General features: G+C 47.5%; 1 protein-coding gene across 1 annotated transcript; it reads right to left on the reverse strand.

Annotated features, from left to right (window-relative positions):
- Nucleotides 1-7712: 7712 nt before the first annotated feature.
- Nucleotides 7713-23428, reverse strand: LOC139230212 (major histocompatibility complex class I-related gene protein-like). Its single transcript, XM_070862049.1, has 5 exons — nucleotides 23377-23428; nucleotides 21954-22217; nucleotides 17294-17413; nucleotides 15185-15457; nucleotides 7713-7738 (listed from the first exon to the last, which is right to left on the reverse strand). The coding sequence occupies exons 1-5, from the start codon at nucleotides 23426-23428 to the stop codon at nucleotides 7713-7715; spliced, it is 735 nt and encodes a 244-aa protein (XP_070718150.1).
- Between the last annotated feature and the right edge of the window lie 95 nt (nucleotides 23429-23523).

Consider the following 23523-nt stretch of genomic DNA (forward strand, 5'->3'; position numbering starts at 1 on the left):
ATTTGACACTGAGCCACATAAGGAGAATTTAGGATAGGTGGCTCAGTGTCAAATTTTTTGTCTTATAATTCTCCTGTGAATACTGTAGACTTGAGTCAGTGTGACCTTAGTCTATTCTGACTCCAGAGTGCTGGCACAGCATGGGAGGCTTGCTTATATGCATTGATCTCAAGGGATGCTGGGATCCCTTGGGACTCCAACAGATGCGCCCTCTGTGGCGGTAGATTGCTGGTTACAAGGTGTTGCATACATAACATCACTGCTCCCCCAAGGTCAACAGTAGACTTATTTACAGGGTGAGACGATCTGGGGCTTTCCGCTCCCTCGTCGATCGTCTCGGTAGAAACACAGGTGCAGGTGAGGTGGTTGGGCCTTCGCTGGACTGCTGCACAGCTGGCCTTGCTGGGCTGCTGGGGATGATGGGTTCAGCTTCGTGGTCAACTGTGATGTCGGTTGCCATTTGCGTGTGTATCAGAGGGTCGAAGTTGGTGGTGTCCTCTTCAGGTTGCTCGTGGCTATCTGTGAATTGCAGTTTAGTTTGGTCCAACTGCTTTCTGCAAGTTAGTCCATTTGCAAGTTTGACCTCAAACATCCTACTCCCTTCTTTGGCTACGACAGTGCCAGCAAGCCATTTGGGACTATGTCCATAGCTGAGTACAAATACTGGGTCATTGACTTCAATATCGCGTGACAAATTTGTGCGATCATGGTACATGCTTTGTTGATGCCGCCTGCCCTCGACATGATCATGGAAATCAGGGTGGATTAGAGAGAGCCTTGTTTTGAGTGCCCTTTTTATGAACAGTTCGACAGAGGGAACCCCGGTGAGCGAGTGGGGTCCTGTGCGGTAGCTGAGCAGGACTCAGGACAGGCGAGTCTGCAGGGAGCCTTCTGACATGCCTTTCAAACTTTGCTTGATGGTTTGGACTGCCCGTTCTGCCTGGCCATTAGATGCGGGCTTGAGCGGGGCAGATGTGACATGCTTGATCCAATTGCGGTCATGAATTCCTTGAATTCAGCGCTGGTGAAGCACGGCCCATTGTCGCTGACAAGGACATCAGGCAGGCTGTGCGTAGCAAACATAGCTCGTCAGCTTTCGATGGTGGCAGTGGACGTGCTTACAAACATTATTACACACTCAATCCATTTTGAATAAGCATCCACAATAACCAAAAGCATTTTGCTTAGAAACGGGCCAGCGAAGTCAACATGGATCCTAGACCACGGTTTGGAGGGCCATGACCACAAACTTAGCGGTGCCTCCCTGGGTGCATTGCTCAGTTGAGAGCAAGTGTTGCATTGGCGCATGCAAGACTCCAAATCTGAGTCGATACCGGGCCACCACACATGGGATCTGGCTGTAGCTTTCATCATTACTATGCCTGGGTGGGTACTGTGTAGGTCACGTATGAATGTTTCCCTGCCTTTCTTCGGCAAAACCATGCCATTACTCCACAAAAGACAGTATGCCTGTATGGACATTTTGTCTTTGCGCCGCTGGAATGGCTTGATCTCTTCATGCATCTCCGCTGGGACGCTGGACCAGCTCCCATGGAGGACACAGTTTTTTTTACAAGGAACAGGATAGGATCCTGCCTGGTCCAGGTCCTGATATGGCGGGCCGTAACGGTTGACTTTACGTTTTCAAATGCATCCATCACCAAGAGCAAGTCTGCAGGCTGTGCCATTTCCACCCCGGTGGTGGGCAATGATCGCCGACTGAGAGCATCAGCGCAGTTCTCTGTGCCTGGCCTGTGGCGAATTACATAGTTATATACAGACAGCGTGAGCGTCCATTGTTGGATGCGAGCAGAGGCATTGGTATTAATATCTTTGCTCTCTGAGAATAGCGATATGAGTGGCCTATGGTCAGTTTCCAACTCAAACTTAAGCCCACCGATACTGGTGCTTTTTTGTTACCCTGTTAATGCATGCCAGAGCTTCTTTTTAAATCATGCTATAGGCTCTTTCGGCCTTGGTCAAACTCTTGAATGCATAAGCGACCGGTTGCAATGTTCCCGATTCATTTGCTTGTTGTAACACACACCCGACCCCCCGCAAGCTAGCACTAAACGTTTACATGAGTCATATAGAACAAGTAGTTTGTTGCAACATAACAAATTTCTGGCTTTCTCAAAAGCAGCCTCTTGTGATTTCCCCCATACCTAGTCACCTGCCTTGCGTAGCAACACATGTAGAGGTTCTAGCAAGGTGCTTAACCCGGGTAGGACATTACCAAAATAATTGAGAAGTCCCAGGAACGACCGCAGCTCCTTCACATTCTGTGGTCTCGGCGCGTTCTTGATGGCCTCCGTCTTGGCATCGGTGGGTCTGATGCTATCTGCCGCAATTCTTCTCCCTAAGAACTCAACCTCTGGCGCCAGGGAAACACACTTCGAGCTTTTCAACCTGAGTCCCACTTGAATTAGCCAACTTAGAACTCTTCCAGATTCTGCAAGTGTTTGATGGTGTCCCGACCTGTGATCAATATGTCGTCCAGGAAAACCACGATGCACGGAATCGACTTTAACAGACTTTCCATGTTCCTTTGAAAAATAGCCGCGTCTGATCGAATCCCAAACGGGCATCTATTGTAGATGAACAGACCTTTGTGCGTGTTGATGCAGCTGAGGCCGTTCGAAGATTCCGCCAGCTCCTGCATCATGTAGGGCGAGGTCAGGTCCAACTTGGTGAATGTCTTCCCTCCTGCCAGCATCACAAATAGGTCGTCTGCCTTGGGTAGCGGGTACTGGTCCTGCAGCAAAAAATGGTTAATCGTTACTTTATTGTCCCCGCAAATTCTGACCGTGCCATCGCCCTTGAGAACTGGAACAATCGGACTGGCCCACTCTTTGAACTCAACCGGCGCGATGATGCCCTCTCGTTGCAGCCTGTCCAGCTCGATCTCCACTTTCTTTTGCATCATGTGTGGCACCGCACGTGCCTTGTGGTGGATGGGTCGTGTACCGGGAACCAAGTGGATCTGTACCTTTACCCCAGAGAAATTTCCGATGTCTGGTTCAAACAACGACAGGAAGTTGCTCAGAACCTGGGCACATGAGGCGTTGTCGACGGACGAAAGCGCTCGGATGTCGTCCCAGTTCCAGCGGATTTTTCCCAGCCAGCTTCTGTCGAACAATGTGGGGCCATCTCCTGTCACAATCCATAGCGGTAGTTCGTGCACCGCTCCATCATAGGAGACTGTTACTGCTGCACTGCCAATTAAGGAATCAGCTCTTTAGTGTAAGTTCTCAGCTTGCTATGAATAGGGTTCAGCTTGGGCCTTTGTGCCTTGTTGCACCATAGCTTCTCGAAGGCCTTTTTGCTCACACCTGTGTCCAATTCCATGGATACTGGAATTCCGTTCAGTTCAACTTTTAACATGATCGGCAGACATTTCATGGTGAAGGTGTGTACCCCGTACACTTCTGCCTCCCCGGTTCGAGTCTCCAGTTCAGTTTGATCCGCCATGGATCGGTCTTCCTCTGCAACGTAGTGGTTTGCAGGGTTTGCAGCTCATCTGCACATTCGCTACAGGTGTCCCATTGTTCCACAACCTTGGCACGCATAGTGTTTGAAGCGGCATTGATGGGCTCAATGATTACCTCCGCAGCGCCAACAAGGTGTTAATTGTCTCATATTCGCACATGATGGCGGACTCTGAGTCATCTGAGGTCGTGCAGTTGCAGGCATGTTTGTTCTGCCATATGCATTCCTGCCTGAAAACGATGTTACTTTGTGTACAGTACTTGCCGATGCATTTTTATGCTGCAAGATTTATTTGGTGTTATCGTTGGTGGACATAAATGCCAGGGCTATCGTTATGGCTTTGCTCAGGTTCAGTGTTTCAATATTCAATTGTTTGCAAAGGATAACTTCATGCCCAAAGCCAAGCACAAAAAAGTCTCTTAGCATTTGCTCCAGGAAGCCATCAAATTCGCAATGTTCTGCAAGCGCCTTAGTTCGGCAACGTAGCTCACCACTTCCTGGCCTTCGGACTGTTGACATGTATAAAATCGATACCTTGCCATCAGAACGCTCTCCTTCAGATTTAGGTGCTCCCAGACCAGCGTACACAGTTCTTCAAACGATTTGGTTGTTGGTTTCACCGGAGTATAAGGCCATAGGTTGTTGCCCTGCAGACGGTGAGGAGGATCGCCCTTCATTTGGCTGTGTTCTCATTCCCTTCCAGCTCGTTGGCCACGAAGTATTGGTCGAGTCACTTCATGAAGGCCTCCCAATCGTCACCTTCTGAGAATTTCTCCAGGATACCAACAGATCTCTGCATTTTCGTGCGATGGTTCATTATCTATTACTCATCGCCAGTTGTTATGTCTCAAATAAAGTAATGTGACTGAGTATTGCAGACTTGAATAAGTGTGACCTTAGTTTCTTTATTCTGATTTGAGTGCTGGCACAGCATGTGAGGTCTGCTTAAGTGCAGTGCTCCCAAGGGAGCGGTAGAATGCTGGTTACAAGGTGTTGCATGAATAACAGGTTTGAAAGAGCATCTTAAAGGAGAACAGGGCAGAGAGGTTTAGGGAGGAATTCCAGAGCTTAGGACCTAGGCTGGTGAAGGCACAGCTGTCAATGATGCAGCGATGGAAATCAGGGATGTGCAAGAGGCCATGTAAATGAGGGGCTTCTCCGGCGAGAAAAGCAACCTGCCATTCATTTCCTCAAATGGGCGGCGGGGCGACAGGTGCCAGCATCTCACCCAGATAATGTTAATGAGGCCCGAGGACCAACTTCGGTCAGGTTCGGGCCTCTGGTCAGAGTGCCGCTGGTTATGGACCCAAAAACCATAACCAATTTCCAACCCACAAGTTGATCATTGATGGCCATTGTTTTTTTATTTTCAATACAGACACAATGGGCTCATTCTGTGCTGTATCATTCTATGATTTTGGTTTATTTTGTATTTGCAGGTTGCTCTGGCTAAGGTAAAGGCAAATGAAGCGAAGGCGAAAGCTCAAGTGACTCTGGACAAAGCAAATAACGCCAAGGATCAGATTAATCGCTCGCCAAGGATCAGATTAATCATTCAAACAAAGAGCTGCGTGACCTCATCAAGCTGATCCGAGACTTCCTTACACGTAAGGGCAGAGCAGTAAATGGTCACGGTTATAATCTGCCTTTTGCGATGAGTGAAGTAGATTTATACCAACACACAGTGCTGCAGGGAGCTCCTGTAATGCAGCCTCTCAGCACAGGACAAGCTAATCTTTAGAGAGGCGACTGATCCAAGACTGGGTGTCCGACAGGGAAGGGAACCTGCCACCCCTCCCTGGTCTGGCCTACATGTGACTCCAGTCCCACATTACCACTACTTGATTCAGTGCCCTCAGGGCGACTTGGGTTGATCAATGCTGCCTTGCCAGTGTCGTCCTCATCTCAAGAACAAATAAAAAATAAATTCGGAATTGTCGCCAGCAGTGCGCTGAAATATAAAACCATAAAGGGATTGAGGCCAATGCCTTGTGTTTTTTCACCCATCTCCGCACAAAGGAGGGTGCGGATCCTGACAGCATCGAGACGGCGGCCAGTCGAGTTGTCGAGCTCTCGAACCCTGCCTCCCCTCAGCAAATCCATTACCTCGCAGAGGAGATCAAAGACAAGGTCAACAGTTGTCTAACGTAAACACTATTTTGGATCAGACCGCCGATGATGTGCGGAAAGCGGAGCAACTCCTTCAGGACGCAAGAAGGGCACGGTACATTCACGGCAGAGACAGTCTCTGCCATGTGTGGTGTATTCACCTGTCTCAACACAACTTGGGAATAACAAATAGAATAAGTCAATTTTACCAAAATTGGTTTCTAAATCCTGCCTCAGAGTCGGGTAATGCAAGGTTCTGCCCTCAGTTTCTTTCCCTATTACACTGCCTCCCCCCCCAACACAAGTATGTACGCACACATTCAGGCTTACATGTGTACATGCACTTGCACACGCACTCACACACACTCTTGTGTACACACACTCTCGCATACACACGCTCTCGCTTACACACACTGTCGCGTACACAGACTCACTCACACATAATCACACACATGCTCACATTCACTCAGACACACATACTCCTCCCACTTTGCCAGAATGCTGCCGCCGGTCGCTAATTTCGTGGCGTCGTTCGTTTGCCAGGAATCTAAAGTCCGTTTTTATCTTTCTTTAACTGTGCTGGAGCCGTGCAGAAACTGTGAAGAAGACAGCAGAGGTGGTGAAGTTAGCCCTGGAGGAGGCTGACTGAGCTCAGCATGCTGCACAAAATGCAATCAGACCAGCAAAAGCAGACATAGAAGAGACCGATCAGACACTGAGCGGGGTAAGGAAGGAGTGTTCAATCATGTGACCTTTTCTCACTAATTCTGATCCCTTCTTAGCTTCTTTGAGTTGGGACACAGAACATCGGAACAGGAGGAGGACGTTCAGCACTTCGAGCCTGTTACATAGGAACAGGAGGAGGCCCATTCAGCCCCTCGAGCCTGTTGCACAGGAGCAGGAGGAGACCCATTCAGCCCCGAGAGCCTGTTACACAGGAACAGGAGGAAGCCCATTCAGCCCCTCGAGACTGTTACACAGGAACAGAAGGAGGCCATTCAGTCGCTCGAGCCTGTTACACAGGAACAGGAGGAGGCCATTCAGCCCCTCGAGCATGTTACACAGGAATAGGAGGAGGCCATTCAGCCCCTCGAGCCAATTACATGGGAATAGGAGGAGGCCCATTCAGTCCCTCGAGCCTGTTACACAGGAACAGGAGGAGGCCATTCAGCCCCTCGAGCCTGTTACACGGGAATAGGAGGAGGCCCATTCAGTCCCTCGAGCCTGTTACACAGGAACAGGAGGAGGCCTATTCAGCTCCTCAAGCCTGTTCCATCATTTAACCGTCTTTGCTCAATATCGCTTGATACCCTTACCCAACAAAATTCTATTTATTTTAGTCTCTACATTTTCAATTGATCCCCAACATCCGCAACCTTTTGGGGAAGAGAGTTCCAGATTCCCACTACCCATTGTGTGAAGAAGTGCTTGCTGATTTCACTCCTAAGTATTTTAAGATCATGCCTTTTTATGGAAACACTGTACTCTTCTGAATCCTAGTCACTTATTTCACATTATCTGATCATTCGAATCTTGTAGCATTTCGAGTCTGCCACCTTGTTTTGTCTGCTGTTCCATTCATTGATTTATTCATGGTACCTATTTAGCTGTGCCATAATGTTCAGCGGTATCCTTTCTCATGTCAGCTGATGAGATAAAGACTATTATGACCCACGTAGCCGGGGTCCCAATGATAGTAAGTGTTCTGCCTCTCTCTATTTTCACAGATATGGAGTGAAACAGTGAGTACAGGAGAGAGAGCTGATGAAAGCCATGGACCGACTGATGCAGCTGAACAACAGAATCGATGCACTGAAAATGAAACGAGCCAACAACAGCCTGGTGGCAGCACAGCAGGAGAAACCGCTGCAATGGCATGGGCTAAAGTCAATGGGGCCAAACAGGGACAACTGAAGAGAGCAAAGCTCTCAGCCATGCACGAAATGGAGAGGCGGTAAAAAGGAAAACTGCGCTTGCGGAAAGAGCTGGGAAGTGAGATTAATGGGATAGCTCTTTCCAAGAGCTGTCAGAGCCACGATGAGCCGAATGGCCTCTTTCTGTTCTGTACAATTCTATGACTCCGCCAGTTTCTGGCGAGTGTCCTTCTTGCCTGGTCAGAAGAGCAGGTTAAAACCGTGGCCTGTGGTAAGTTAGCAGGCGTCAACAGATGAGGCCCCTGGATGATTTTAACTGCCTGCCCGCCTGGTGGAAACTTGGTTAAAATCGCCCCTAAAAACTGATGTGCTATTCGTTGCCGGCACTTTGTTTCATTTTGTTTTATAATTGAAGAAAACTTGCACTGGAACTAAGTGCTCAGTGCACCAATCAATTTTGCCCACAAATCCTGCCAATGTACTATCCCAGACTGTAGAGTCTCATTGGAAATGTGATGGACCTTTACTTTGGGAGAGAGAAAAGGACTTGAGCTGAAACTGATTGGTATTTTCCGTTTGTTATGGTGTAAAACTGATGGGGCGCAGATTTTGACTTTGTGCAATGGTGTAAAACAGGTGACAACCAATCGACAGCCCGCTTTACATCATAACAACAAAAGAATTAGGAACAGGAGTAGGCCATCTAGCCCCTCGAGCCTGCTCCACCATTCAACAAGATCATGGCTGGTCTGGCCGTGGACTCAGCTCCACTTACCCACCCGCTCCCCATAACCCTTAATTCCCTTATTGGTTAAAATCTTTCTATCTGTGATTTGAATACATTCAATGAGCTAGCCTCAACTGCTTCCTTGGGCAGAGAATTCCACAGATTCACAACCCTGTGGGAGAAGAAATTCCTTCTCAACTCGGTTTTAAATTGGCTCCCCCGTATTTTGAGGCTGTGCCCCCTAGTTCTAGTTTCCCCGACCAGTGGAAACAACCTCTCTGCCTCTATCTTGTCTATCCCTTTCATAATTTTAAATGTTTCTATAAGATCACCCCTCATCCTTCTGAACTCCAACGAGTAAAGACCCAGTCTACTCAATCTATCGTCATAAGGTCACCCCCTCATCTCCGGAATCAGCCTCGTGAATCGTCTCTGTACCCCCTCCAAAGCTAGTATATCCTTCCTTAAGAAAGGTGACCAAAACTGCATGCAGTACTCCAGGTGCGGCCTCACAAATACCCTGTACAGTTGCAGCAGGACCTCCCTGCTTTTGTACTCCATCCCTCTCGCAATGAAGGCCAACATTCCATTCGCCTTCCTGATTACCTGCTGCACCTGTAAACTAACATTTTGGGATTCATGCACAAGGACCCCCAGATCCCTCTGCACCGCAGCATGTTGTAATTTCTCCCCATTCATATAATATTCCCTTTTACTGTTTTTTTTTCCAAGGTGGATGACCTCATATTTTCCAACATTGTATTCCATCTGCCAAACCTTAGCCCATTCGCTTAACCTATCTAAATCTCTTTGCAGCCTCTCTGTGTCCTCTACACAACCCGCTTTCCCACTAATCTTTGTGTCATCTGCAAATTTTGTTACACTACACTCTGTCCCCTCTTCCAGGTCATCTATGTATATTGTAAACAGTTGTGGTCCCAGCACCGATCCCTGTGGCACACCACTAACCACCGATTTCCAACCCGAAAAGGACCCAGTTATCCTGACTCTCTGCTTTTGTTAGCTAGCCAATTCTCTATCCATGCTAATACATTTTCTCTGACTCCACGTACCTTTATCTTCTGCAGTAACCTTTTGTGTGGCACCTTATCGAATGCCTTTTGGAAATCTAAATACACCACATCCATCGGTACACCTCTATCCACCATGCTCATTGTATCCTCAAAGAATTCCAGTAAATTAGTTAAACATGATTTCCCTTTCATGAATCCATGCTGCGTCTGCTTGATTGCACTATTTCTATCTAGATGTCCTGTTATTTCTTCCTTAATGATAGCTTCAAGCATTTTCCCCACTACAGATGTTAAACTAACCGGCCTATAGTTACCTGCCTTTTGTCTGCCCCCTTTATTAAACAGGCGTTGCATTAGCTGCTTTCCAATCCGCTGGTATCTCCCCAGAGTCCAGAGAATTTTGGTAGATTATAACTTTGGCATAAAAAATAGAAAAGCAAATTATAAAAAAGGGATGAGGTTCTACGAGACGAATTTAAGGAGCTAGGAGCTAAATTAAAAAGTAGGACCTCAAAAGTAGTAATCTCGGGATTGCTACCAGTACCACGTGCTAGTCAGAGTAGGAATCGCAGGATAGATCACATGAATATGTGGCTTGAGCAGTGGTGCAGCAGGGAGGGATTCAAATTCCTGGGGCATTGGAACAAGTTCTGGGGGAGGTGGGACCAGTACAGACCGGACGGTCTGCATCTGGGCAGGACCGGAACCAATGTCCTCGGGGGAGTGTTTGCTAGTGCTGTTGGGGAGGAGTTAAACTAATATGGCAGGGGGATGGGAACCAATGCAGGGAGACAGAGGGAAACAAAAAGGAGACAAAAGCAAAAGACAGAAAGGAGATGATTAAAAGTGGAGGGCAGAGAAACCCAAGGCAAAAAACAAAAAGGGCCACTGAATATAAAGGGGCTGCAGGAGGGGTCAAAACTAAAAATCATGGTTTAAAAACTAGGATTAAAACACTCTACCTAAATGGACGCAGCATTCGAAATAAAGTAAATGAGTTGACGGCACAAATCATTGCAAATGGGTATGATTTGGTGGCCATTACAGAAACACGGTTGCAGGGTGGCCAAGACTGGGAATTAAACATACAGGGGTATCTGACGATTCGGAAAGATAGACAAGAAGGGAAAGGAGGTGGGGTAGCTCTGTTAATAAAGGATGATATCGGGGCAGTTGTGTGAGACGATATTGGCTCTAATGAACAAAATGTTGAGATTGTGGGTGGAGATTAGAGATAGTAAGGGGAAAAAGTCACTGGTGGGCGTAGTTTATCGGCCCCCAAATAATAACTTCACGGTGGAGCAGGCAATAATCAAGGGAATAATGGAGGCATGTGAAAAAGGAATGGCAGTAGTCATGGGGGATTTTAACCTACATATCGATTGGTCAACTCAAATCGCACGGGGTAGCCTGGAGGAGGAATTCATAGAATGCATACGGGATTGTTTCTTGGAACAGTATGTAACAGAACCTACAAGGGAGCAAGCTATCTTAGATCTGGTCCTGTGCAATGAGACAGGAAAAATAAACGATCTCCGAGTAAAAGATCCTCTCGGAATGAGTGATCACAATATGGTTGAATTTGTAATACAGATTGAGGGTGAGGAAGTTGTGTCAGAAATGAGCATACTATGCTTAAACAAATGGGACTACAGTGGGATGAGGGCAGAGTTGGCGAAAGTAGACTGGAAACACAGTCTAAAGGGTGGCACAATTGAGGAACAGTGGAGGACTTTTAAGGAGCTATTTCATAGTGCGCAACAAAAATATATTTCAGTGAAAAAGAAGGGCGGTAAGAGAAGGGATAACCAGCCGTGGATAACCAAGGAAATAAAGGAGAGTATCAAATCAAAGACCAATGCGTATAAGGTGGCCAAGGTTAGTCGGAAACTAGAGGATTGGGAAAATTTTAAACAACAGCAAAGAATGACTAAAAAAGCAATAAAGAAAGGAAAGATAGATTACGAAGGTAAACTTGCGCAAAGCATAAAAACAGATAGTAAAAGATTTTACAGATATATAAAACGGAAAAGATTGACTAAAGTAAATGTTGGTCCCTTAGAAGATGAGAAGGGGGATTTAATAATGGGAAATGTGGAAATGGCTGAGACCTTAAACAATTATTTTGCTTTGGTCTTCACAGTGGAAAACACAAAAGCCGTGTCAAAAATTGCTGGTCACAGGAATGTGGGAAAGGAGGACCTGGAGACAATCACTATCACTAGCGGGGTAGTGCTGGACAGGCTAATGGGACTCAAGGTAGACAAGTCCCCTGGTCCTGATGAAATGCATCCCAGGGTATTAAAAGAGATGGCGGAAGTTATAGCAGATGCATTCGTTATAATCTACCAAAATTCTCTGGACTCTGGGGAGGTACCAGCGGAATGGAAAGCAGCTAATGTAACGCCTCTGTTTAAAAAAGGGGGGCAGACAAAAGGCAGTTAACTATAGGCCGGTTAGTTTAACATCTGCAGTGGGGAAAATGCTTGAAACTATCATTAAGGAAGAAATAGCGGGACATCTAGATAGGAATAGTGCAATCAAGCAGACGCAGCATGGATTCATGAAGGGGAAATCATGTTTAACTAATTTACCGGAATTTTTGAGGATATAACGAGCATGGTGGATAGAGGTGTACCGATCGATGTGGTGTATTTAGATTTCCAAAAGGCATTCGATAAGGTGCCACACAAAAGGTTATTGCAGAAGATAGAGGTTCGCGGAGTCAGAGGAAATGTATTCGCATGGATAGAGAATTGGCTGGCGAACAGAAAGCAGAGAGTTGGGATAAATGGGTCCTTTTCGGGTTGGAAATCGGTGGTTAGTGGTGTGCCACAGGGATCGGTGCTGGGACCACAACTGTTTACAATATACATAGATGACCTGGAAGAGAGAACAGAGTGTAGTGTAACAAAATTTGCAGATGACACAAAGATTAGTGGGAAAGCGGGTTGTGTCGAGGACACAGAGAGGCTGCAAAGAGATTTGGATAGGTTAAGCGAATGGGCTAAGGTTTGGCAGATGGAATACAATGTCGGAAAGTGTGAGGTCATCCACCTTGGGAAAAAAAACAGTAAAAGGGAATATTATTTGAATGGGGAGAAATTAAAACATGCTGAGGTGCAGAGGGACCTGGGAGTCCTTGTGCATGAATCCCAAAAAGTTAGTTTGCAGGTGCAGCAGGTAATCAGGAAGGCGAATGGAATGTTGGCCTTCATTGCGAGAGGGATGGAGTACAAAAGCAGGGAGGTCCTGCTGCAACTGTATAGGGTATTGGTAAGGCCGCACCTGGAGTACTGCGTGCAGTTTTGTTCACCTTACTGATGTAAGAATATACTAGCTTTGGAGGGGGTACAGAGACGATTCACTAGGCTGATTCCGGAGATGAGGGGGTTACCTTATGATACGGGGGAGCCAATTTAAAACCGAGTTGAGAAGGAATTTCTTCTCCCACAGGGTTGTGAATCTGTGGAATTCTCTGCCCAAGGAAGCAGTTGAGGCGAGCTCATTGAATGTATTCAAATCATAGGGATACATTTTTAACCAATAAGGGAATTAAGGGTTATGGGGAGTGGGCGCGTAAGTGGAGCTGAGTCCATGGCCAGATCAGCCATGATCTTATTGAATGGCGGAGCAGGCTCGAGGGGCTAGATGGCCTACTCCTGTTCCTAATTCTTATGTTCTTATGTTATGTTCTAATTTAAAATTGCAAAGTGCTGCAGTACAGCAAGTAATCAGAAAGGCAAATGGAATGTTGGCCTTTATTGCAAGAGGGATAGAGTATAAAAGCAGAAAAGTCCTGCTACAACTGTACAGGGTATTTGTGAGCCCACACCTAGAGCACGGCATGCAGTTTTGGTCTCCGTATTTAAGGAAGGATATACTTTCATTGGAGGCTGTTCAGAGAAGGTTCACTTGGTTGATTCCGGAGATGAGGGGGTTGACTTATGAGGATAGGTTGAGTAGATTGGGCCGATACACATTGGAGTTCATAAGAATGAGAGGTGATCTTATCGAAACATTTAAGGTAATGAGGGGGCTCACAAGGTGGATGCAGAGGGGATAATTCCACTCACAGGGGAAACTAAAACTTGGGGACATAGTCTCAGAATAAATGGCTGCCCATTTAAAACTGAGATGAGGAGGAATTTCTTCTCTCAGACGGTTGTAAATCTGTGCAATTCTCTGCCCCAGAGAACTGGGGAGGCTGCGTCATCAAATATATTTAAGGCGGAGATGGACAGATTTTTGAGCGATAGGAATAAAGGGTTATGGGGAGCGGGCAGGAAAGTGGAGCTGAGTCCATGATCAGATCAGCCATGATCTTATTAAATGGCGGAGCGGGCTCGAGGTGTCAGATGGCCTACTCCTGCTCCTATTTCTTATGTTCGAATGTTTCTTTCCTTTTTCATATTAAGATCACTCTTCCCTAAGGTCCCCTTTACTTCAATGTTATTAATGAACCCTTTCTCATTGCACAATACTAGATCTGTTCCCTACTTGGCTCCTCAACAGACTGATCTAGAAAACTATTTTGTTTACATTCCATGAGCTCGACCTCCACATTATTCCTGCAAATTTGGTTTGTCCAGTCTGCATGTAGATTAAAGTCCCCCATGCTTACTGTATTACCCTTGTTATATGCACCTCTAATTTCCTGATTAATACTGTGCCCTACATTACTATTACTGTTTGGGGACCTTTGAACAAAACCCACCAATGTTTTCTGCCCCCTGATGTTTATTAGCTCCACCCAAACTGATTCTACTTCTTGATTTTCCCAGCTAAGATCCTTTCTCTCGGTTGTCTTTATACTATCCTTTATTATCAGTGCTACCCCTCCTCCTTTTCCATTTTGCCTATCTCTTCGAAAAGTTAAGTATCCTGAAATATTTCGTTCCCAACCTTGGTCACTTTGCAACCACGTCTCCGTAATGGCTATTAGATGAAACCTATTAATTTCTATCTCTGCTCATAATTCATCTATTTTATTGCGAATGCTTCGGGCATTCAGATATAGTGCCTTTAGCTTTTACTTTTTTCTATTTTTCCCTGAAGTCACCTTAGTCACTGATGCCCTATTACCTTTGTTACTCTCTCTGTCCCTTCCTCACTCACTCTGCTTATTTTTACCCAAAACTCTGCTCTGCTCCACACCTTTGATATTTCCCTTGCTGCTTTTAAATTTACATTGGATTACATGGGATATACGGTACGGAAACAGGCCATTCGGCCCAACCACTCCATGCCAGCATTTATGCTCCACTCGAGCCTCCTCCCGTCTTTCCTCACCTAAATCTATCAGCATAACCCTCTCTTCCCTTCTCCCTCAAATGCTTGTCTAATCTCCCCTTAAATACAACTGTACTATTCGCTTCAACCACTCCCTGTGGCAGCGAGTTCCACATTCTCACCTTGCTTTGGGTGAAGAATTTTCTTCTGAATTCTCTATTGGATTTCTTGCTGACTATCTTATATTGATCGTATCTAGTTATGCTCTGCCCCACAAGTGGAAATATTCTCTCTGTCTACTCTATCAAAATCTTTCATAATTTTAAAGACCTCTATTAGGTCACCCCTCAGCCTTCTATTTTCAAGAGAAAAGGGACCCAGTCTGTTCATCCTTTCCTGAAATGTATACCTTTGCATTTCTGGTATCATCCTTGTAAATCTTCTCTGCACCCACTCCAGTGCCTCTATATCCTTTTTATGATATGGTGACCAGAACTGTGTGAAGTACTCCCAGTGTGGTCTAACCAAGGTTCGATACAGGTTTAGCACTACCCCCCGACATTACAATTCTATCCCTCAAGAAATAAACCCTCGTGCCTGGTTTGCTTTTTTCTATGGCCTTTTACTCTTTCCTGAATCCCCCCACCACCCCGCTCCTTCATTAATTCAAAACCGTGTCTCCTGCCCTAGTAACACAGCCCCCTCCAGCTGCCACTTACCCCAGGGGACGTCGAGCCCCTGAAGGAGGTTGGCGTGCTCGATGTGACAGGAGTATCTCTCCCCGTCGTCTCCACTTAGCTCAATGGTTTTCATCACCCGATACGTCTCCTCCTGGTTGGGCAGCAGGTCGCTGGATTCAACGTCGGGCATCTCCTGACCATTCCTCAGCCACGTCACATCGATAGGCCGTGGGTAAAAGCCCATCACAAGGCAGGAGAGCCTCAGCACTCGCTCCCTGTTGCTCCTCCCCCCAATGAACACCTCAGGGGTGGCTGAGAGAGTTAAACAAAGACTAAAATCAGTGACGGGTTCAGGTCAAAGGTTAGCGACCTGCAAGGTTACCTCTGTTTCCCTCTCCACAGATGCTGCTGAGTATTTCCAGCCTTTTCTCTTTTTAGTTCAGCATCCATGGAAAGATTGGAGATACTGGGTCTGTTTTCTTTGGAGCAGAGGAGGCTGAGGGGAGACCTGATTGAGGTGTATAAACAGATGAGGGGCCTGGATCGAGTGGAATAGGGGTCAACAACCAAGGGACATAGAATTAAAGTAATTGGGGGGAGGTTTAGAGGGAATTTGAGGGGAACTTTCTTCACCCAGAGGATGGTGGGGGTCTGGAACTCACTGCCTGAAAGGGCGGTCGAGGCAGAAACCCTCACCACATTTAAAAGATACATGGGTGTGCACTTGAAGTGCCGTAACCTACAAGGCTGCGGACCAAGAGCTGGGAAATGGGATTAGGCTGGATAGCTGTTGGTCGGCCGACGCGGACACGATGGGCCGAAATGGCCTCCTTCTGTGCTGTAAATTTCTATGATTCTGTGGTATTTTGTGTTTGTATTAGTGAGAAGTTCACTATTTGTTCCTTTTTTTCCCCCCCACCCCACCCACCATCAACTTTCTTCGCTGGAGGCAGGTGACTGATGCTGAGATACAGCACGAGGAAAGAGAATAAGAGAAGGCTGAGGGGTGAGGTCTTTAACATTATGAAGGGTTTGATAGAGTCGATGCAGAGAGAATGTTCCCAATTGTGGGGAAGACCAGAACTAGGGGCCATCAATATAAGATGAGATGGTCACTAATAAATCCAATAGGGAATTCAGGAGAAACCTCTTTACCCAGAGAGTGGTGAGAATGTGGAACCCGCTATCACAGGGAGTAGTTGAGGCAAATAACACAAATACTTTTAGAGGGATGTTAGCTAAGCACGTGCGGGAGAAAAGAATGAAGGATATGCTGAACTGTGGTGGGAGGAGGCTCGAGTGGAGCATAATCGCCAGCATCGACCAGTTGAGCCGAATGGCCTCTTCCTATGCTGTACATTCTATGTAATTCTATGTAAAGCCACACTCTTATACCACACACAAGTACCCAGTGTTCACGAGTGGGCCTACACAGTGAGGAAGCTATTCAGCCAAGGGGGTATTACAGCTTAGTCTAATCCTATCCTCACCCGATGTCAACATGCATGCACTTTCCAGCCAAGGTGACTGAAAGAAAGAAAGACTTGCATTTCTATAGCACCTCTAACGACCACCAGATGTCTCTAAGCGCTTTACAGCCAATGAAGTACTTTTGGAGTGTAGTCACTATTGTAATGTGGGAAACGCGGCAGCCAATTTGCGCGCAGCAAGCTCCCAGAAACAGCAATGTGATAATGACCCGGATAATCTGTTTAATGAGGTTGATTGAGTGATAAATATTGGCCCCAGGACACCACGGGTGACTCCCCTGCTCTTCTTCGAAATAGTGCCGTGGGATCTTTTACGTCCACCTGACGCAGACAGGGCCTCGGTTTAACATCTCATCTGAAAGACGGCACCTCTGACAGTGCAGCCACTCCCTCAGCACTGCACTGGAGTGTCAGCGTAGATTTTACTTACTTACCGGGTAAATAATCGGATTTAGGTCACCTGCCTGAATTCCTACAGCACCCCCGCCCGCTGCCCCGAAGCAAGGGGTACTGAGGCCAGTTGCAGTGCCACTTTACTGCTACCCTGTCCAAGAACAGCTGGCTCGGGACAGACCCGGAAATAAAAACCCAGTCTGTATCACACTCCCCACCTGAGCTGTCGGGAGCACTCCCTCCAGTCGCCGGTCCCGCAATGTACCTCTCCTCTGCAGTGCTCCTCGCCCACACTCGACGTATGTCAGCAGCCATTTCACGCAGTCCTTCTCCAACAGAGCCTTGAAGTACTTGTTCATGAAGGAATTGGCATTCCACCACTCTGCTAACGCCCGTCACTCTGGATTCAGCGCCACCCAACTCGTTGTGTCCTTGTCAAAAACATACGCTTCCTCCCCACCATATCCCAACTTTATCAACCCGTCTGTGGAATTATCATCCATCACCTCACAGCCACACATTCCCTGGACAAAGAAAACACCTGGGGGAAAATTAATACTCAAATCAATTTACAGTGTGAAAAAACATTCAATCGAGTAGATCCAACAACTTGCATTTATATAGCACCTTTAACATCGTAAAATGTCCCAGGGTGCCTCACAGGAATGTTATCAAACAAGATTTGACACAGAGCCATATAAGTAGATATTAGGGCAGATGACCAAACGCTTAGATGAAGGGGTAGGTTTTCAGGAGCGTCTTAAAGGAAGAGAGGTGGAGAGGTTTAGGGAGAACCAATATCATCTGGTGCGGGCAGGGGTGGATTAACCAGGGGGCAGATGGGGCTGCAGCCCCAGGCCCACCAAAGAACATAGGCCCACCAAATTGAGAGAAATTTGCATACATGTACAGGAATCTAGCACAGTATTGCAATGTTACCAGAACCAGAATATGATACAGAATATAAGAGCACAAGAAATAAGAACAGGAGTAGGCCATTTGGCCCCTCGAGCCTGCTCCGCCATTCAATAAGATCATGGCTGATCTGATCATGGACTCAGCTCCATTTCCCCGTCTGTTCCCGATAACTCTTTACTCCCTTATTGCTCAAAACTCTGTCTATCTCCGCCTTAAATATATTCAGTGACCCAACCTCCACAGCTCTCTGGGGCAGAGAATTCCATAGATTTACAACCCTCTGAGAGAAGAAATTCCTCCCCATCTCAGTTTTAAATGGGCGGTCCCTTACTCTGAGACTATGCCCCCCTAGTTTTAGTTTCCCCTATGAGTGGAAACATCCTCTCTGCATCCACCTTGTGAGCCCCCTCATTATCTTATATGTTTCGATAAGATCACCTCTCATTCTTCTTAATTCCAATGAGTATAGGCCCAATCTACTCAACCGATCTTCATAAGTCAACCCCTCATTTCTGGAATCAACCTCGTGAACCTTCTCTGAACAGCCTCCAATGCAAATATATACTTCCTTAAATACGGAGACCAAAACTGCACACAGTACTCCAGGTGTGGCCTCACCAACACCCTGTACAGCTGTAGTGGGACTTCTCTGCTTTTATACTCCATCCCCCTTGCAATAAAGACCAACATTCCTTTTGCCTTCCTGATTACTTGCTCTACCTGCATACTAACTTTATGTATTTCATGTACAAGAACACTCAGGTCTCTCTTTATTGCAGCACTTTGCAATTTATTTCCATTGAAATTATAATTTGCTTTTCTATTATTTCTGCCAAAGTGGATAACCTCACATTTTCCCACATTATACTCCATCTGACAAATCTTTGCCCATTCACTTAGCCTGTCTATATCCCTTTATAGAATCAGAATCATATACATGTAATGTAATGATCATGAACAAACATAACTATAGGCCCATTTGGATCAGTTTGCCCCAGGCCGATCGGGCCCTTAATCCAGCCCTGGGCGGGGGAATCAAGAACAGGTTGGCATTATCTTAAAGTTACAGCTACGTCATCTAGAAGTCAGATCAGGAAGCACTTCTTCACACAAAGGGTGCTAGAAATCTGGAACTCTCTCCCCCAAAAGCCTGTGGATGCTGGGGGTCAATTGGAGCTTATAAAACTGAGATAGATCGATTTGTGTTCGGTAAGGATAGTGAGGGGTAGGGAGCAAAGTTGAGGAAATGGAGTTGAGGTACAGATCAGCCGTGATCTAGTTGAATGGCGGAGCAGACTCGAGGGGCTGAATGGGCTCCTCCGGTTCCTGTGTTGTGAAGCAGTTGTGTTGCATTGAGGTTCCATTCATGTTCCGCTCTGCTCAACTTTAACCTTAGCAGTAGGTTAGATGCCGGGAGGTACATCTTTTCACAGAGTCATCGATCTCGGGAACATGTTGCCAGGACCTGCAGTGAGTGTGGGAATAGGCTGCAAGTGTTGCAAAGGGAGCAGGCCAATATCTTGAGTTATAGAAGGTGGCTGGGGTTAACAGGCACCAGTGATGTCAGCTACAGGTGTCTCCTGCACCTTCCTCGATTCCCTGCGGGGGACAGAGCGGAATTTCCCAGAGATTTTGTTTCCTTACCTAAGAAAGGATATATTTGCCATAGAGGGAGCGCAGCGAAGGTTCACCAGACTGATTCCTGGGATGGCAGGACTGTCTTATGAGGACAGATTGGGTCGACTAGGCCTGTATTCACTCGAGTTTAGAAGAATGAGAGAGGATCTCATTGAAATGTATAAAATTCTGACTGGGTTGATAGACTGGATGTGGGGAGGATGTTTCCCCTGGTTGGGAAATCTCGAACAAGGGGGTCACAGTCTCAGGATACGGGGAAGGAAATTTAGGACTGAGATGAGGAGAAATGTTTTCACTCAGAGGGTGGTGAACCTGTGGAATTCGCTACCACAGAAGGTTGTGGAGGGCAAGTCAGTGAATATATTTAAGAGGTAGATAGATAGATTTCTAGAAACAAAAGGCATCAAGGGGTATGGGGAGAAAGCAGGAATATGGTGTTGAGATAGATGATCAGCCATGATCATATTGAATGGCGGTGCAGACTCGAAGGGTCGAATGGCCTACTCCTGCTCCTATTTTCTATGTTTCTGTGTTTCTATGTTTCCTAATTGGCCGACAGTTTTTTCCTCTTTTTACTTTGCCTCTCCCAGGAGATTATACGATTGTGGGAGGGAGAGGGAGCTGATGGATTCACCGTGCCAAGATGGTATTTCTGTCTGAGAGTACTGAGGGAGCGCTGCACTGTCAGAGGGGCAGTACTGAGGAAGTGCTGCACTGTGGGAGGGGCAGTACTGAGGGAGTGCTGCACTGTGGGAGGGGCAGTACTGAGGGAATGCTGCACTGTCAGAGGGGCAGTACTGAGAGAGTACTGCACTGTGGGAGGGGCAGAACTGAGGGAGTGCTGCACTGTCGGAGGGGCAGAACTGAGGGAACTCCGCTGCACTGTCGGAGGGGCAGTACTGAGGGAGCTCTGCTGCACTGTCGGAGGGTCAGTACTGACGGAGCGCTGCACTGTCAGAGGGGCAGTACTGAGTGGCAGTACTGAGGGGGTGCTGCACTGTCGGAGGGTCAGTACTGAGGGAGCACTGCACTCTTGGACAGGCCGTGCTGAGGGAGTGCTGCACTTTCAGAAGGGCAATACTGATGGAGTGCTGCACTGTCGGAGGGGCAGTACTGAGGGAGCACTGCACTCTTGGACAGGCCGTGCTGAGGGAGTGCTGCACTTTCAGAAGGGCAATACTGATGGAGTGCTGCACTGTCGGAAGGGCAGTACTGAGAGAATACTGCACTGTGGGAGGGGTAGAACTGAGGGAGTGCTGCACTGTCGGAGGGGCAGTACTGAGGGAGTGCTGCACTGTCGGAGGGGCAGTACTGAGGGAGTGCTGCACTATCGGAGGGGCAGTACTGAGGGAGTGCTGTACTGTCGGAGGGGCAGTACTGAGGGAGTGCTGCACTGTCAGAGGGTCAGTACCTACGGAGCGAAGCACTGTCAGAGGGGCAGTACTGAGAGAGTACTGCACTGTGGGAGGGGCATAACTGAGGGAGTGCTGCACTGTCGGAGGGGCAGTACTGAGGGAGTGCTGCACTGTCGGAGGGGCAGTACTGAGGGAGTGCTGCACTGTCGGAGGGGCAGTACTGAGGGAGTGCTGCACTATCGGAGGGGCAGTACTGAGGGAGTGCTGCACTGTGCGGGGGGCAGAACTGAGTTAGCTCCGCTGCACTGTCGGAGGGGCAGTACTGAGGGAGTGCTGCACTGTCGGAGGGTCAGTACCTACGGAGCGCTGCACTGTCAGAGGGGCAGTACTGAGAGAGTACTGCACTGTCGAAGGGGCAGTACTGAGGGAGCGCTGCACTGTCGGAGGGGCAGTACTGAGGGAGTGCTGCACTGTCGGAGGGGCAGTACTGAGGGAGTGCTGCACTGTCGGAGGGGCAGTACTGAGGGAGTGCTGCACTGTCAGAGGGGCAGAACTGAGTGAGCTCCACTGCACTGTCGAAGGGGCAGTACTGAGGGAGTGCTGCACTGTCGGAGGGATCGTACTGAGGGAGCGCTGCACTGTTGGAGGAGCAGTACTGTGGAAGTGCTGGAGTGTCGAAGATGCCATCTTTTAGATGAAACATTAATTCGAGGCCCCGTCTGTCTGTTGAGTTGAAAATAAATAAAACCTACCAAGGATTGTTCCCAGTTTCATGACACAGTTCAATGCACACCAACAAAAGCAGATGAACAAATCATTCATCTCATTGCTATTTGCTGTGCACCAAATGCCTGCCGTGCTACTCCCTGGAAGGGACAATCGCCAGCTAATTCCAAGTCAGTTATTGGGTGTGAGGTGGTGCGGGCCGTTTCTGAGAGACACGTAAGGCTCCGTATCGATACAAATCCCTTCCTACTGTCACAGGGTCGCTGCACCGTCTGTCAGGTCACTTACTCGAGACACCCTGGCGCTGGCGGTAAAATATCTCGGCGTTTCCTTTGACCAGGCCGTGGAAGCCCGCCATTGTGATAGCCATGGCGTCCCAGTGATCCCTCTGGAAGGAGTTGGCCATCCACCGCTGTCTGGGCACAGTCCGCTGCAACGTGCTGTCGAAATACGCGATCTGATAGTCATCCAGCATCGCCACCAAACTGTACTCGGGCAGCTCTGCCCGGCCATGGTTCAGGAGGTAGTAAAATGCCAGGATGTGATAATCTGCTAGATCACAAACAGAAACCAGTCTCAAAAATGCCACAGATTGTAAAGTAACTCAAAGTGGAATTAGCAGTGGTTGACGCTAAAACTGATTCGAACATAAGAATTAGGAGCAGGAGTAGGTCATACGGCCCTCGAGCCTGCTCCGCCATTCAATAAGATCATGGCTGATCTTCTACCTCAACTCAACTGTCCCTCCCACATCCCTTGATTCTCCGAGTGCCCAAGAATCTATCGATCTCTGTCTTGAATATACTCATCGACTGACCATCCACAGCCCTCGAGGGTAGAGAATTACAAAGATCACAGTTAGAACATTGTGTCCAATGTTGGACACCGTTTGTTCAGAGGGATGTCAAGGTCATGGAGAAGGTGCGGAAGAGATTTTCTCGGGTGATCCCCGGGTGTGAGCGGGTTGTGTTATGAGGACAGACTGGGATTATTTTCACTGGAACAGAGAAGGTCGAGGGGAGCTGATAGAGGGCTCCAAACTCTCAGGGGTTTGGTCAAGTAAAGAGAATCAACACTTCTCACTGTTTGGTGAGTCAGTAACTGGAGGGCATAAATTTATCATCATCACCACAGGAGCAAAGGGGGTGATTTGGAGCAGTTATTTATAATGGAGAGGGATGTTGGGATATGGAACCCCTTCCTAGCCTTCCCTTTCCCTTTCGCCTTCCCCCCTTACCCTCTCCCTTATCCCCTTCCCTTTCCCCTTCCCTTTCCCCATTTCCTTCCCCCTTCCCCTTCCCTTCCCTACCCTTTCCCTGTCCCATTCCGAAGCCTTCATTTCCCTTCCCTTTCCCATTCCTCTCCCTTTCCCTTTCCCTTCCTTCCACTCCCCTTCCCTGTCCCTTCCCTTCCCTTCTGAGGTACAGCTCTAATACTTCACACTCAAATGCCTATTCTTTGTGTGCGCGCCTTGACAATAATTGTCAATCCATAAGAAAACTGTTCTGATCAAAGACTTTACAAACATATCTGTAACACAACTTCTGACAGTGACCCCTCCCCTGTACAGGGATTATCCTGACCCTGAATCGCTCACACACACCCAAGGCAATGAAATACTCCAGGCCCAGGGACCGCTCAGCACTATATAGTGATACTCTCAGTCTCGGGGTCCCCTCAAATACTGCCAGAAGCTGTTTGAATTGCTTACCAGAGGAGACTGTGGGCACACAGTAAACATTCAGTAAAGTAATAAGCAGCATGTTCTAAAGGCACCCGAGACACTGATTAACCAGGAGAGAAGCTGCTGTAGCAGGAATTTAATCTCTTGTGCTTTTCAACACAACTCTGGCCTGAA

Source organism: Pristiophorus japonicus, chromosome 19 (assembly GCF_044704955.1).
Source record: "Pristiophorus japonicus isolate sPriJap1 chromosome 19, sPriJap1.hap1, whole genome shotgun sequence".
Lineage (NCBI taxonomy): Eukaryota > Metazoa > Chordata > Chondrichthyes > Pristiophoridae > Pristiophorus > Pristiophorus japonicus.